At 44.8% G+C, this 16,599-nt stretch overlaps 1 protein-coding gene across 2 annotated transcripts in view; it reads left to right on the top strand.

Moving 5' to 3' along the window:
• The first annotated feature begins 10,516 nt into the window (after positions 1-10,516).
• Positions 10,517-16,599, top strand: part of LOC120936599 (glutathione hydrolase-like YwrD proenzyme) — a 138,440-nt gene continuing 132,357 nt past the window's right edge. The window contains exon 1 of one of the 2 annotated variants that reach the window (XM_040349070.1): positions 10,517-10,658. In XM_040349070.1, coding sequence (XP_040205004.1) covers positions 10,520-10,658 — 139 coding nt within the window. In that variant the 5' untranslated portion in view covers positions 10,517-10,519. The remainder of the gene's footprint in view (positions 10,659-16,599) is intronic. The other variant, XM_040349075.1, reaches the window with a different exon arrangement.

Below are 16,599 nucleotides of genomic sequence, written 5' to 3' on the forward strand. Positions count from 1 at the left end.
AAATATGTAAAGACTTTAAACAGCCTTCTGATACAAAAAATAAGACCCTTTTCTCAGTTTGCCCCATTTAATTGTTCGCCTTTTCCCCTTTCTTTGAGCTTTAAGATGTTAGAGATGTTTTTAAGACCCATTAAGAGTAGACAATAATTTGTAATATTTAATAAATGGCATGAATTATTTGTTAATGCCTTTAAGTAATTAGTATAACTAAAGGCAAAACTTTTTTTCTTATTTTTGGATAGAGTAAAGATGGATTAGAACACCTATTAGGTGTTTATTGCTGTCTGTTCCCCCCTTATAATCTTCCAATACAGACACTAGTTCTGGCGACTTGGGGGCCCAAGGGAATCTCTTAACCACATAGCGACCGCTGCACGCACTTTTACATCGACACAATGGCACGGGCAGGCAAATGGGTGTACCTGTACCTGTACGCCCGCCGCGTGCCTCGTGAGTGCCTCGGGAGTGCGCTCGCGGGTCCCGGGAACTCAATGTTCCCGGGCGGCCCACGATTTCGGTCTGCAAAGGCAGAACAGGGGGATGCCTTTGTAAACAAGGCATTCCCTCGTTCTGTCTAGTGACATGTCACTGATCTACTGTTCCTCCGTGATCGGAAACAGTGATCAATGATGTGTCACTGGTAGCTCCTCCCCCTAACAGTGAGAATCACTCCCTAGGACACACTTAACCCCTTCATAGCCACCTAGTGGTTAACCCCTTCACTGCCAGTGTCATTTTCACAGTAATCAGTGCATTTTTATAGCACTGATTGCTGGAAAAATGACAATGGTCCCAAAGATGTGTCAAAAGTGTCCGATGTGTCTGCCATAAAGTCGCAGTCACAATAAAAATCGCAGATCGTCACCATACCTAGTAAAAAAATATATAATAAAAATGCCATAAAATGCCATCCCCTATTTTGTAGACACTATAACTTTTGCGCAAACCAATCAATATTTGCTTATTGCGATTTTTTTTACCAAAAATATGTAGAATAATACATATCGGCCTAAACCGAGAAAAAAAATTGCTTTTTTTAAAAATAATCGGGATATTTATTATAGCAAAAAGTACAAAATATTGCTTTTTTTAAATGTTTAATTCTTTTTGTTTATAGCGCAAAAAAATAAAAACGCAGAGGTGATCAAATACCACCAAAAGAAAGTTCTATTTGTGGGAAAAAAAGGACGTCAATTTTGTTTGGGAGCCACGTCGCACGACCGCACAATTGTCAGTTAAAGCGACGCAGTGCCGAATCGCAATAAGTGGCCTGGTCTGGGGCTTAAGTGGTTAAGTGGACCTTTGGCCATCCAAAAAGGTCTGGGGCTTAAGTGGTTAAAATGGTTCTAAAGGATCAAGGTTTTTACCTTCATGCATTCTATGACAAAAAAACTGTCAGGTGATAGAACACTCCCTTACTTTATCTGAAATAACAAAGTGTTGCCTATAGTTCTCCGGGAAGATTACTGTACTTTGGAATTTGTTTGATTTAGTATGCTCTGTTATTGTGTCTGGGCTACTTTCTGTCTTTTTTCTATTTGCCTTCTATTTTTTTCTATTGAATTTGATATCTCTTTAGGTTGTACAAGCCTTTGCATTGGATCTTTTTTGCTATCTGTTTTGTTACTCTTCTTGGGAAATCTTGAAATATTTTTCCCAAACATGCATGAGAACTTTAAACCAATACAAACTAGGACGTACTTTGCATAGTATTTTTTTTTTCAGACATACAGTACAACCATCATATAGCAGAACTTACTTATTGTGTTTGGAAGAAAGGTCTCCTATTTGGTCCCCCTTCTGTGTGTAAGGCCCCGTACACACGACCAGTTTCCTCGGCAGAATTCAGCTTCCGACCGAGTTTCTGGCTGTGTGTACAATTTCGCCGAGGAAGCCGACGAGGAGCTCGACGAGGAAATAGAGAACATGTTCTCTATTTCCTCGTTGTTCTATGGGAGCTCTCGGCCCGCCGAGCTCCTCGGCGGCTTCAGGGCTGAACTGGCCGAGGAACTCGATGTGTTTGGCACGTCGAGTTCCTCGGCCGTGTGTACGGGGCCTTAAAGTTATATTAAAGCAGAGTTCTACCCAAAAATAGAACTTCTGCTTTTTGGAATCCCCCCCCCCCCCTCCAGTGTCACATTTGTCACCTTTCGGGGGGGGGGGGGAGCAGATACCTGTGTTATAGAGGTATTTGCTCCCGCTACCAGGCATAGATCACCGCAGTGATCGCGGTGACCTACGCCACGTCCATCGCCTACTCTGTCCCCACCACTGTCTTCTGGAAGACACACAGGTCCCAGAAGACAGCAGGGACCGGTGGTATCATGCAGCGTGACTCGTGCATGCACAGTAGGGAACCAGAAAGTGAAGCCGCAAGGCTTCACTTCCTGATTTCCTTACCGAAGATGGCGGTGGCAGTAGCCGAGAGCCGAGGGAGGGATCGGCTTTAGGTGCCGGCATCGTGGGTGCCCAGGACAGGTAAGTGTCCATGTATTAAAAGTCAGCAGCTGCTGTATTTGTAGCTGATGACTTAATTCTTTTTTTTCTGGCGGAGATCCGCTTTAAAGTCTATTTTTTTTGTTTAACCTGCTCTGTGCAGTGGATTTGCACAGAGCAGCATGGACCCTCCTCTTCTCGGATCCCCCACTGGCTCTCCAAGCCCCTCCTGCCTGCCGAGTGACCCCACTGCAAGCAGCTTGCTATGGGGGCACCTGAGCTGAGCCGCTGCTCTGTGTGTACATTTAAACACAGAGCCATGGCTCGGCCCTGCCCCCCTCTCCCTATTGGCTCACTTACTTTGATCTTCCGCAGCTGTGTCCCAGCCAATCAGGAGGGAGAGGCAGCTGAGGTTCTCGTGCAACATCACTCAATGGAGATGGGGCTCAGGTAAATATTAGGGGGGCTGCTGGAGAGTTTATTTTGTTTTTTATCGTAATACATTGTATTAACCTTCTGCCTTTAGAACCACTTTAAAAGTCTTCTTTTATATCTATTTGACTTGAAAAACATGTCAGTCTTGCCAAAAATCTGTTCCAGTTATCTCTGGGGAATACAGAACCCCACCCCTCTATGTTATGGGGTAGATGAGAAGAAGTTTCCTGTAGTTCTGTCCTGTTTCTGTTTTCCTAATACTGTAGGGTGAGCATTTTCACTCTAATTCACCTGGTGGCTCTGCCAGTAACACTCCCTGAACTAAAGGAAAATAGAGCTTCATACAAGAAAACAAATGGAGCTGCCATATCTAAGGACTGGTAAGGTTTGTTTTTGCTTGTAGGTAGGTCTTAACAGACAGGTACTATTAGACAAAATTACCCAGTAATAGAAAGTCAGTAGCGTGCACAATAGAGAAATCTAAATTTCATCAAAGGACATCATTGCAAATGTTTTTCACTATTGATATAAGGGACCGGATCTCCTGATTCACACTTTGAGTGTATTTGTTTAATAGGCAATGCTACTAGATAAGGAGCCCCGTCTCCTACTACCTAACATAGCCCATTTCTATTGAAATTAGTGTTGTATAAAGGGTAATTATTAATTAACTTACCTTTGCTTTTGTCAAGTTTAACTGGCATTTAGGACATGTGCAGTTCATTTTGTTCCGAATTGAAATTCGGACAACATTTTCGTCATTCGAATGTATCCAAATTTCTGAATACAACAGTAATGGATTTCAACGAATATGAAATAAACATTAACAAAATAATGAAATTAATTTGTTTCATGTTGTTTGGATGTTAGAAGCATTCGAATAAAACAAATTATTCAAATTCATTCGATAATAACTGGTTATGTGTCTTTAACAACTGATGACTAATCAGCTGTTAGCAGGATTCTCCGAATACAGCAGTTCATGAACAAACCAATGTGTGGTCTCCCTCAAAATCTATACCAGACCCTTATCCAAGTATGCAGCCCAGCAGGCCAGGAAAGGGGGGGAGACAAGTGAGCGCCCCCCCTCTCCTAAACTGTACCATGCCACATGCCCTCAACATGGGGGGAGGGTGCTTTGCGACAGGAGGCTCGCTCCCCAAAGCACCTTGTCCCCGTGTTGATGGGGACAAGGGCCTTTCCCCCCACAACCTTGGGTGGTGGTTGTGGGGGTCTGTACCCCTCATTCACCAAAAAAAGTGTAAAAAAAAACACAGAGAGAAAAAACAATGTTCCCCAAAGAAAATCCAGCATCAAGCATATTAAGGGCTCTTTCACACGGAGCGGACCGTTTCTGGGTCCGCTCTGTGTGTCCGCCGAAGCTCAGCGGATAGGGCGGTTCCCGCACACAGTGCAGGGACCGCCCTGTCTCTGCTCCGCTGTCCCCTATGGGGGACCGGATGCAGACGGTCCGTCTGTCCGTCTGCATCCGGTCCTTTCCGCCGAACGGAAGAAAAATAGGGTTTCTTCCGTTCGGAAAACCGGATCCCGACTGACGCGGACGCTAGCGGATGCTCCATCCGCTAACGGACGCGTTCCCATAGGGATTCATTACAAGTCCGTTAACGGTCCGTCCGTGTGAAAGGACCCTTAAGGAATGTAGCCTGATACAGCCCCTGTGATAAGCCCAGCTAGAACAGATCATGACAATAATCTTATCTTATTTTCTATGTTTCAGGTCTTCCCCGTGATTGGAAATGTCACTAACTTTAAACAATTAAAAAACCTTTTTATTTATTCTTCTTTATTTTAGTCAAACACTTAAAGTTGTTGTAAACCCTTACAGACCACTTTTTACTACAGGTAAGCCTATATTAACCGCCTGCCGGCCGTCTCACGTAGATATACATCGGCAGAATGGCACAGGCAGACAAAGCAATGTATATATACGTTGCTATGAACCTGCCCCCTAGCGGGCATGTGCGCACGCCGCGCTCTCCGTGACCATGCCCACGGGCCCCGCAGACTTGATGTTTGTAAACAGGCATCTTCCTGTTCTGCCTGGTGACACAACACTGATCGTCTGCTCCCTCTCATCGGGAGCAGCGATCAGTGACGTGTCACAGTAAGCCACGCCCCCTAACAGTTAGAATCACTCCCTAGGACACACTTAACCCCCTTCCTCTCCCCCTAGTGGTTAACCCCTTCACTACATTTGTACAGTAATCAGTGCATTTTTATAGCACTGATCACTTTATAAATCCGACTGGTCCCAAAATAGCATCAAAAGTGTCCAATGTGTCTGCCATAATGTTGCAGTCACGATAAAAATCGCAGATCGCCTTACACTTATTGCGTTTTTTTTACCAAACATATGTAGAAGAGGATACATATCTGCCTAAACTGAGAAAAAATTTGCAAAATATAGCTTTTTTTTTCTAAATTGTTGCTCTATTTTTGTTTATAGCGCAAAAAATAAAAACCGCTGAGGTGATTAAATACCACCAAAAGAAAGCTTTATTTGTGGTAAAAAAAAGGACATAAATTTTGTTTGGGAGCCACTTTGCACGACCACGCAATTGTCAGCTAAATTGACACAGTACCGAATCGCAAAAAGTGGCCTGGTCACTTGGCAGCCAAATGGTCGGGGGCTGAAGTGATTAAGGATGCGGCGGAGGTACTGAGTGCCTTTATACCAATTTGCCTTTACAGAAAATCAAGAAACACATTTAAAAAAAGGATGCGGCAGAAAGCTTGTCTATTCACAGCACAGCTCTGCATGCTTCTTCATTCCTCTGCCTATTGAGGGGGGGGTGCCTTTCCTCCAATCAGCTGTCAAACAGTGTATGCCAAGACTCCACACCCAGTAGTGGAACAGGAAGAAAAATTTCTAACACAATGTTTATTTTCTAAACAATGTAGAAAGTTGATATACAAATAAAACTTATATAGGGAGATATTTAATCTCTGTGTATCATCTGAGGCTGTTCACTTCACTTGGTTTACATCCCCTTTAACCGAAGTCCTGGGCTTCTGGGCCCTCTAGGGGGCACGCACACCCTGCTGCATCACTCGGGAACCGATACACATGCCCGGCGACTGTGATGTCTGCCGGGCACCCGCGATTGCCCGGTAAAAGAGCAGGACCGTGGATCTGTGTGTGTAAACACACAGATCCACGTCCTGTCAGATGAGAGGAGACCGATGGTGTGTTCCCAGTACAGAGGAACACTGATTGGTCTCCTCCCCTTGTGAGTCCCCTCCCCCTACAGTTAGAATCACTCCCTAGGTAACACATTTAACCCCTTTATCGCCCTCTAGTGTTAACCCCTTCCCTGCTAGCCACATTTATACAGTAATCAGTGCATTTTTATAGCACTGATCGCTGTATAAATGTGAATGGTCCCAAAATAGTGTCAAAATTGTCAGTTTTGTCCGCTGAAATATCGCAGTCTCAATAAAACTTGCAGATGGCCGCCATTACTGGGATGCATATATATCCTTTACACACTGTAAATCTAACTGACTAGCCTGCTTGCTTACTCTATCTAACTCAATTGAAATGTCACTGTCTCTCTCACTCTGTCTCTATCTTTAACCACCGCCGCAACACACTACACAAGGCCGACTTGCAGGCGGCCTTTTATAGTGTGGGGCGTGTACTAAACCCCCTGAGCCATAATTGGCCAGAGCCACCCTGGCTCAAGAAGAAGCACAATAAGAACATGGAGTGGCCTAGCCAGTCTCCAGACCATAATCCCATCGAAAATATGTGAAGGGAGCTGAAGGTTCACTTACCACTTACCAAACGTCAGCCTTGAAAAGTTAATGACTGGGAGAGGATCTGCAAAGAGGAGAGGGACAAATTCCCTCCTGAGATATGTGCAAACCTGGTGGCCAGCTACAAGAAACGTCTGACCTCTGTGATTGCCAACAAGGGTTTTGCCACCAAGTACTAAGTTGTGTTTTGTGAAGGGGTCAAATCCTTATTTCACTCATTATCCGCTTGCTGACCAGCCGCCGAGATTATTCTGCGGCAGGTTGGCACAGCTGCGCAAATCGCCGTAACTGTACGTCGACGCTATAGCAGGCGGGCACGCCCGCAGCGTGTCCCCAGAGCCGATGTGGCAGGCACGATGTCCGTCGGGACACCTGTGATCGCTCCTGACAGAACGAGAACGAGGATCTCTGTGTATAACCACATAAATCCCAGGTCTGTCAGGGGAGTAGAGACAGATCGTGTGTTCCTACTAAGTAGGAACAACAATATGTCTCCTCCCCTAGTCACTCCCATCCCCCCACAGTTAGAATCACACATAGGGAAGGCAGTTAACCCCTTGATCGCCCCCTAGTTTTAACCCCTTCCCTGCCAATGACATTTATACAGTAATCAGTGGCTATTTTTAGCTCTGATCGCTGTATAAATGTCAATTGTCCCAAAATTGTGTCAAAAGTGTCCAATCTGTCCGCCGCAATGTCGCAGTCCCTATAAAAATCACAGATCGCCGCCATTACTAGTAAAAAAAATAATAACAATGACATAAATCTTTCTCTTATTTTGTAAACCCTATAACTTTTGTGCAAACCAATCAATATACGCTTATTGCTAATTTTACCAAAAATATGTTGCAGTCCCAATAAAAATTACAGATCGCCGCCATTACTGGTAAAAATATTAATAATAACAAAAATTACATAAATCTTTCTCCTATTTTGTAGACCCTATAGCTTTTGTGCAAACCAATGAATATACGCTTATTGCTTATTTTACCAAAAATATGCAATAGAATACATATCGGCCTAAACTAATGAAGACATTTTTTTTTATTTATTATAGGAAAAAGTACAAAATATTGTGTTTTTTTTTTCAAAATTGTCGCTCTTTTTTTGCTTATAGAGCAAAAAATAAAAACTGCAGAGGTGATAAAATACCACCACAAGAAAGCTCTATTTTTGGGGAAAAAAGGACGTCACTTTTGTTTGGGTACAACGTCGCACAACCTCGCAATTGTCAGTTAAAGCGACACAGTGCCGTATCGCAATAAAAATTGCCTGGTCAGGAAGGGGCAAATCATTCCAGGGCTGAAGTGGTTAAATTGCAAATCCATTTATAACTTTTTTGAAATGTGTTTTTCTTGATTTTTTTGTTGTTATTCTGTCTCTCACTGTTAAAATAAACCTACCGTTAAAATTATAGACTAAACATTTCTTTGTCAGTGGAAAAAAGTACAAAATCAGCAGGGGATCAAATCCTTTTTTTCCCTCACTGTAGACTCCTATCTCATGCATCTTGGTCTGTCTCTCCAAAGCACCAACCCCCCCCCCCCCGGCAAATGTAAAAAAAAAAAAATACAAATTAAAAATATTTTGTATTGCACCTGTACAAAAAACAAATAGATAAAGTTGTAAAAAATAAAAAAATAGTAAGCCCTTTCACACGGGCGGGCTCTGCGGCCCCCCACCCCACAGCACCCTGCCCCCATGTTGATGAGGACAGGGCCTCTTCCCGACAACCCTGGCCGTTGGTTGTCGGGGTCTGCGGGCGGGGGGCTTATCAGAATCTGGGAGCCCCCTATAACAAGGGCCCCCCACCCTAGGTGAATGAGTATGGGGTACATCGTACCCCTACCCATTCACCTGGAAGTAAAGTTTTAAAAATAAATAAACACGCTACACAGGTTTTTAAAATATTTTATTAGTCAGCTCCGGGGCCCCCCCTCTCTTCTTTAGCTCTTTCACGAGGGGGGGCTTGCTTCTTCCGACGTCTTCTGGGGGGGGGGGTCCCAGTCTCCACCGCCGTCTGGTTCTCTTCCACCGGGTGGGGGCCGCTTTCTTCTTTAGCTCTTTCACAGCGGCCCCTCCGATGTCTTCGGCGGACGGGGGGGGGGGGTGTTGTTGCCCGGGCTTCTGTCTTTTTCTCCCTTCTCCTTCTCCTTCTGCCTTCTTCTTCTCTGTTGACACGTCACTTCCTCACGCTGTAATGCTGTGTGCGGCGGCTCGCACACCCACTTTTATAGGTCTCTTTTGACGTCACAGTCCCATCATGCTCCGGGTGCACGGAGCATGATGGGACTGTGACGTCATAAGAGACTTATATTAGTCGGTGCGAGGCGCCGCACACTGCATTACAGCGGGAGGAAGCGACGTGTCAACAGAGAAGAAGAAGAAGGCAGAAGGAGAAGGAGAAGGGAGAAGGCAGAAGGCGACAGAAGCCCGGGCAACACCACCCGCTGTGAAAGAGCTAAAGAAGAAAGCGGCCCCCACCCGGTGGAAGAGAACCAGACGTCGAAAGAGGCAAGCCCCCCCTCGTGAAAGAGCTAAAGAAGAGAGGGGGGGCCCCGGAGCTGACTAATAAAATATTTTAAAAACCTGTGTAGCGTGTTTATTTATTTTTAACACTTTACTTCCAGGTGAATGGATAGGGGTTCAATGTACCCCATACTCATTCACCTAGGGTGGGGGGCCAGTATCTGGGGCCCCCTTGTTATAGGGGGCTCCCAGATTCCGATAAGCCCCCCGCCCACAGACCCCGACAACCAACGGCCAGGGTTGTCTGGAAGAGGCCCTGTCCTCATCAACATGGGGGCAGGGTGCTGTGGGGTGGGGGGCCGCAGTGTGCCCCCTGCCCCATAGCACCTACCTCCCCATGTTGAGGGCATGCGGACTGGCACAGTTAAGGAGGGGGGGCGGCGCTTGCTCGTCCCCACCCCCTTTCCTGACCGGCCGGGCTGCTGCTCGGATACGGGTCTGGTATGGATTTTTCGGTGTAGGGGGTTCCCCTTTAAATCCGCACTTTTTTGATATTATTGTTTGTCTGAGAATACTACTACTGCTCGGGAATTTTTATGATCACTGTCATTTTGTGCATTGTTTGGATATTTGCTTTCTTATCTATAGCATTTTTATATTAATCTTTACATTAAATTTATATTCATATTGCAATGATTTTCTGCTTGTAGAGTAGATGTTTTCTGCTTGGCATTTGTGTTACAGGAGTACTGAAATATTTGTTTTGATCCTAACAGGGTTTTGTCTGTGTATATATATATATATATATATATATATATATATATATAGTATTTATCTAATTTATTTAATCTATGTTATACTAAATCTTTGTTTCTTTTTTCAGACTGTTCTCAGCTGGTATCTAAGCAAACTTTAAATTGTAATGATCTATCTTTCAAGCATTCCTGTGACAATATGAACACCACTGCACACTTATGCACAAAAAAGTTTTTATATGCACAATTTTTATATATTATATGATTTTGTTATTAATGTTCATTTCTTTTTTACGTTATATGGTATATCGTTTTTTTTTTCTTTTTGGATAATAGAATTTTTGTATATATTCATATTGCTATAGTGTGCACTTTTCTATAAAGGGTTGCAGGGACTTTTGTTGGATCCTTTTGGTTCTTTCAATGATTTCAGCTGTTCCCATTATCATTGTGCGTGTTTAATTGGCTACACATGATGGTATTAGTAATCACATACATGATCATTTTGCTATCTATGTTTATATATATATATATATATATATATATATATATATATATATATATATATATATATATATGTATATCAGTATGTTGTGATTTTTATTTTAGCTATGACTAAAGCATCGGTAAAGGGGGTGAAATGCATGAGCTGTTTTATCCGTGACTCCGTTTGCTGTATGAACTGTTTTCCATTCAATGAAGACATTATCTTGGAGTGCGGATATCCGGATCTCTTCATTTGCTTGCATCTTGCATACAGAGCCAGCACCCATCTAATGCAAGGTAGGAGACATTTCTAGACTGCTACCTGGAGCGGTATATTACTTTTAACCATGTCTGGTGTGGTCAGTTTGAAATAGGACAACAGAGAGACTGGCAGGATCACCAGGTATTTCATACAAAGGAAGCAATACAAAGAGAACAGGATTCTCTTTAACACAAGTACATAATACAACAGACTCATAAAAATATGAAATGTTGGGGTAACATATTCTTAGTTTAAATAAAACACAGAGCAAATAAAACGTAACCGCAACCTTCTGATACAAAGGAAGACCAAAAAAGAACCTGAAGGGCCTGGTATGGATTTTGGTGGGGACGCTTACACTATTTTTATTTTTTTACATTTTGGTGTGGAGTTTCCCTTAAAGTGGAGGTTCACCCGAAAACGTAATTTTTAACATTAGATTGAGGCTCGTTTTGTCAAGGGGAATCGGGTAGTTTTTTTAAAATCGAAGCAGTACTTACCGTTTTAGAGAGCGATCTTCTCCGCCGCTTCCGGGTATGGGCTGTGGGACTGGGCGTTCCTATTTGATTGACAGTCTTCCGACGGTCGCATACATCGCGTGACGATTTTCCGAAAGTAGCCGAACGGCGGTGCGCAGGCGCCGTATAGAGCCGCACCAACGTTCGGCTTCTTTCGGCTACTCGTGACGCGATGTATGCGACCAACGGAAGCCTGTCGGAAGCCTGTCAATCAAATAGGAACGCCCAGTCCCGAAGACCACACCCGGAAGCGGTGGAGAAGATTGTGACGAGATCCTTGCTCGCCCAGGTCCTGCTCTCCCGACACTCCTCTGCTACCAGTAAGTCAGCTTGCAGATTGTAACGTCTGATGGTCCAGTCATCCAAGGTTCCGGGGTCCGAACTACAGCTATGTGCCATTCAGACCCATTAAGAACAAACACCAGGCAGGCTGTATGTAAGTTCAAGCAGGACTCTTTATTTTCAAATACACAGCACACTTTTTTACAGAATTTGGAACATCCCACTCCCAACAACCGCTTTCCTATTGGTCAATTGTAAAGTATCCAGTCTTCACTCAAGTCCTCCTTGACCATGCAAATGAGGACTTGAAATAGTCAACAGGGATTGGTCCAATAGCTTGGATAGAAAGACTTGTGTATTGAGACAGAAGCCCCAGGGGGTAATCAATGTACACAATAACCCGGTCTACTTAATTACTACCTCTGAGAGGTTACATTGCTTTAGACAATAGAATGCTAATTCAATGCTCCTGACAGGAGGCTTCTGACCTTTAGAACAGTACAAAGGCACTTAGCATAAACACTTACATCTTCAGACGGGCTGTCTCCGACAGAAGACAGCCACACCTGATAATCACAAAGGCTTTAAACAGGCTTATCACATAATGGAAATGTCTCAATATAGCTCAGTAACCACTCCATTACTCCATGGTCCATGACATTACTTCCCCTGGGAAACAGTCCAACAGCCGCAGTGGGACCCAAACGGGTCAACTCGAGGATGTTGGAAAAGTAGTCTTAAGGTTCCAGGACTGTCCGCTGGGATGACCCATCTGCCTTCCTGTTTTGAGGTCCTGGCCCATAATCGGATGGCAAGAGGCTCACATTCAGTCCTCTCCAAAAGCCCCTGTCCCGGCTAGGTCTGTCACACATCTCCCCCTTTGGCAGGAGACTAACACTGGGAGAGACCCCAATTCCGGTACCCACCCAGTACCCCAGATAACTTGTCCCAAACAGAGCATTACTCACCCAGCCAATCTCTGCCTCTCTCAGAGAACACGCCTGCCGCTGGGGAGAGGCCTGGACTGGCCCTTCTCCCTGGAGTCCTTTCAGCCGCTGGAGAGAAGACAGGGTGGCTGGGCTCAGTTCATCATGCCGTTGGGAATCTGGGCCAACTGGCCACCATTCCTGGGGTATACCAGTGGAGACTGCAGTCCCATCCACTGAGGCTAGGTAAAAATCCCCCGGTGCTTGCAAAGCAAAGCCGACATCCTCCTGTCTCAGTGCCGCACCATGTTCTGGGGTTGTGTCCGTGGAGATCGGAGTCCCATCCACTACCACCGGAACCCCCTCTTCTGTTAGTTGAGAGCAGAGGCCCGGGGCACTCTGCTCTGTTGCCAGCTCTTCCGCTGGGTTGCTGTGAGTGGGGACCACAGTCCCATCCACCGATATCCGCTCAAGCTGTAGTGGTGTGCAGCAGCCAGTAGCATCCTGCCCTGCTGCCAGTGATTCAGCTGGGAGTACGAGCTTTACCACCTCAGCTTGTTGCTGGGAGGGGGGCCAACCGCCCCGGCTCCCTGAAACTCCACAGTTGGTCCTGGTGCTGGGCAGAGATGGCTAGCACTCTGCCCTGTTGCCAGCACTTCTGCTGGGGGTGCATAATCCATAACATCCTCTGAACAGTCCATACATTCTGTAATCTGTGGCTGGGGAGTGATCACCATCTTCTCACCCTGAGCCTCCGGAACTGCCACAGGGGTGGGGCAGAGGTCTTGATTCCTCTGTCCGGTGACCAGCGCTTCAGCTGAGGAAGTTCCTTGTAACTCCACAAATACTGCCCTTGGTGCTGGGCAGAGCACAGTGAGGTTTGGCCCTGATACCAGCTCTTCTGCTGGAGGCTCCCCAGGTTGTTCTTCCTCAGCAGAAAAGTCTATCAAATCCCCTGTCTCTACAACTGGTGCCTGGGGATAGAGGTTCACCATCTCCTGTCCATGAAACCCAGAAGATGCTATAGTTACTGAGCAGAGGTTAGCCGAGCTCAGCCCTGCAGTCAGCACTTCAGCTTTGGGAATGACAAGCTCCCGATTTTCCACTGCTGATTCATCAGCCAGGATTTCATCACTGTCAGCTGATATTTCCTCATAGTCCCAGGTAAAGGGAGCCCCACCCTGCTGCTGAGCGGAGTCTAGCAGCTGTTTGTAGGCGATTTCCAGCTCATGTTGCCGCTCTCGTTCTCTCTGTTGCCGCTCTCGTGCTCTCTGTTGCCACTCTCGTTCTCTCTGTTCCTGCAGCTGGAGGTCTCTAATGGTATTCTGTATGGTCGTCTCCGATGGGTTAGCACCATATAATGCCAACCGTTGTTGAACTCGCTGCTGGAACAAGTCTTCAACTGAACGGGGTCCTGCATCACCATCCCTCTGATCCATCTCGGCTAGCGTAATGATCAGGGTGGCCTTGTTCTTCCCACCGGTCCCTCCACGGCTCTCAAGCAAGTCTTTTAGCATGGTTCTCCTCCAGGCTGCATAGCTGGTCATTCATGGTGGTGGTTTGGAGTTGTCCGGAGTTGTCCAGGTAACTGGAGAGCAAATCCCACTGCTGCCACCAATGTGACGAGATCCTTGCTCGCCCAGGTCCTGCTCTCCCGACACTCCTCTGCTACCAGTGAGTCAGCTTGCAGATTGTAACGTCTGATGGTCCAGTCATCCAAGGTTCCGGGGTCCGAACTACAGCTATGTGCCATTCAGACCCATTAAGAACAAACACCAGGCAGGCTGTATGTAAGTTCAAGCAGGACTCTTTATTTTCAAATACACAGCACACTTTTATACAGAATTTGGAACATCCCACTCCCAACAACCGCTTTCCTATTGGTCAATTGTAAAGTATCCAGTCTTCACTCAAGTCCTCCTTGACCATGCAAATGAGGACTTGAAATAGTCAACAGGGATTGGTCCAATAGCTTGGATAGAAAGACTTGTGTATTGAGACAGAAGCCCCAGGGGGTAATCAATGTACACAATAACCCGGTCTACTTAATTACTACCTCTGAGAGGTTACATTGCTTTAGACAATAGAATGCTAATTCAATGCTCCTGACAGGAGGCTTCTGACCTTTAGAACAGTACAAAGGCACTTAGCATAAACACTTACATCTTCAGACGGGCTGTGTCCGACAGAAGACACCCACACCTGATAATCACAAAGGCTTTAAACAGGCTTATCACATAATGGAAATGTCTCAATATAGCTCAGTAACCACTCCATTACTCCATGGTCCATGACAAAGATCGCTCTCTAAAACGGTAAGTACTGCTTCGATTTAAAAAAAACTACCCGATTCCCCTTGACAAAATGAGCATCAATCTAATGTTAAAAAAAAAATTTGGGTGAACTCCCGCTTAATAACCATACCAGACCTGACAAAAATATTGTGTGTTTTTTATTTTTTTTTATTTATGTTTATAGCACAAAAAATAAAAACCACAGAGGTGATCAAATACCACCAAAAGAAAGATCTATTTGTGGAAAGAAAATACATAATTTTTTTGGGTACAGCATCGCACAACCTCCCAATTGTCAGTTAAAGTAACACAGTGCTGTATCGCAAAAAATTTCCTGGTCATGAATAAGGATGAGCTCAGGCGTGTTCGCAAGTCCATGTGCCCACCCCCGCAGGAAGTGCTAATCAAAGGTAGTAAGACATTTCCCGTTCTGTGCAGCCACGGACCGGGAAATGTCTCACTACCTGTGATTAGCGCTGCGGAGAGTCAGCTTCCTGGCGGGTGTGGGCACGTGGACTTGCCTGAGCTCATCCTTAGTCATGAAGGGGGTACAACCTTCCAGAGGTCAAGTAGTTAATGTGTTTTTTTTACTGACCTTTGCGGTAATATTATGTTACATAAACAAATTGGCACTAGCACTATTTTATTCTCTAGGATGTCTGCTTTCTGAAAATATATAATCTTTGTGGGTTTTATGGAATCTTTAGGCCTACATTTTTTTTTTAATGTGTGCAAAAAACGTCTCTGGCTGTGAAAGGGTTAAAGGATAAGTTCAGCTTCAGGAATCTGTTACATGTTCAGGCAATACGATTTTTTTTGTTAAAAAAACTGGCTCCTAACTTTTTTAGCTGGCTCCTAAATTTAAAGCAAATTTGTCAATCCCTGAGGCTGGGTTCACACTACTACACTACTTTCATCCTACTTTGCTCTGCTACATTGGTCCTACATTTATCCTACATTGGTCCTACATCCATCCTACTTTCATGAACAGGATACTACTTTGGTCCGACTTCAATGATATTCAATGGGCTGAAGTAGGATCAATGTAGGACCAAAAGTAGTACAGGGAGCATTTTCAAAGTCGGACCGACTTGTGTAGGACACTACAAGACGCTCTCATAGGGAAACATTGAACACAGAGCAAAGTAGGATGAAAGTAGTGTAGTAGTGTGAACCCAGCCTCAATCTGCTTGGACCTTAGCTTTAACCCTTTTGTCGCCAGGTCCCAGGGGATGCAGCCACCAGCATTGTGTGTGTGAAACTGACAGGCAGACTGCTGCCTGTCAGGGGAGAGCGTTCGGGCAGCGCCGCTACTGCCCGATCGCCTTCACACACCCCCCGATTCCGGTTCCCCCATGCGGAACTGTTTGTCCCCTATGTGATGAAAAAAATAGATTTTTTTTATTTTGTTTGCAAAAAAATAGTTACACCCAAGCACATAAAATCCCCCCCAATTTTTTGGGGAGGCCTCCACATATACACACGCACGAATGTAAACGCATGTGTCGGGAGGCCTACACGTGAAAACCTTGATTGAGATACACATGTTACATATCACCGCGTATGCCAGATTGAGAGCAATAATCCTAGCACCAGACCTCCTCCGTAACCCTAAACTGATACCTATAGGGGGCATTTGAAGTGTTGCCTATAAAAAATATAGGGTACTGAAGTTTGACGCCATTTTACGGGCACAACTTTTTTTTAAGGTTTGGCATGTTGGGTATCTATTTACTCCGTGTAACCTCGTTTTTTTTTTTTTTTTTATATTTTACTAAAAATTTGGGTAGTGTATTGCATTCGTTTGCCATAAAATTCACGTTGGGGTGTTTTTTACTGAAATATTGTGTTTCCTAGACCTTTGCAGTAATACCATGTGACATACAAAATTGGAACTACCGCTATTTTGTTCTCTGAGCTGCTTTCAGAAAATATATAATCTTTGGGGTTTTATGT

The sequence above is a fragment of the Rana temporaria genome, chromosome 4, assembly GCF_905171775.1.
Source record: "Rana temporaria chromosome 4, aRanTem1.1, whole genome shotgun sequence".
Lineage (NCBI taxonomy): Eukaryota > Metazoa > Chordata > Amphibia > Anura > Ranidae > Rana > Rana temporaria.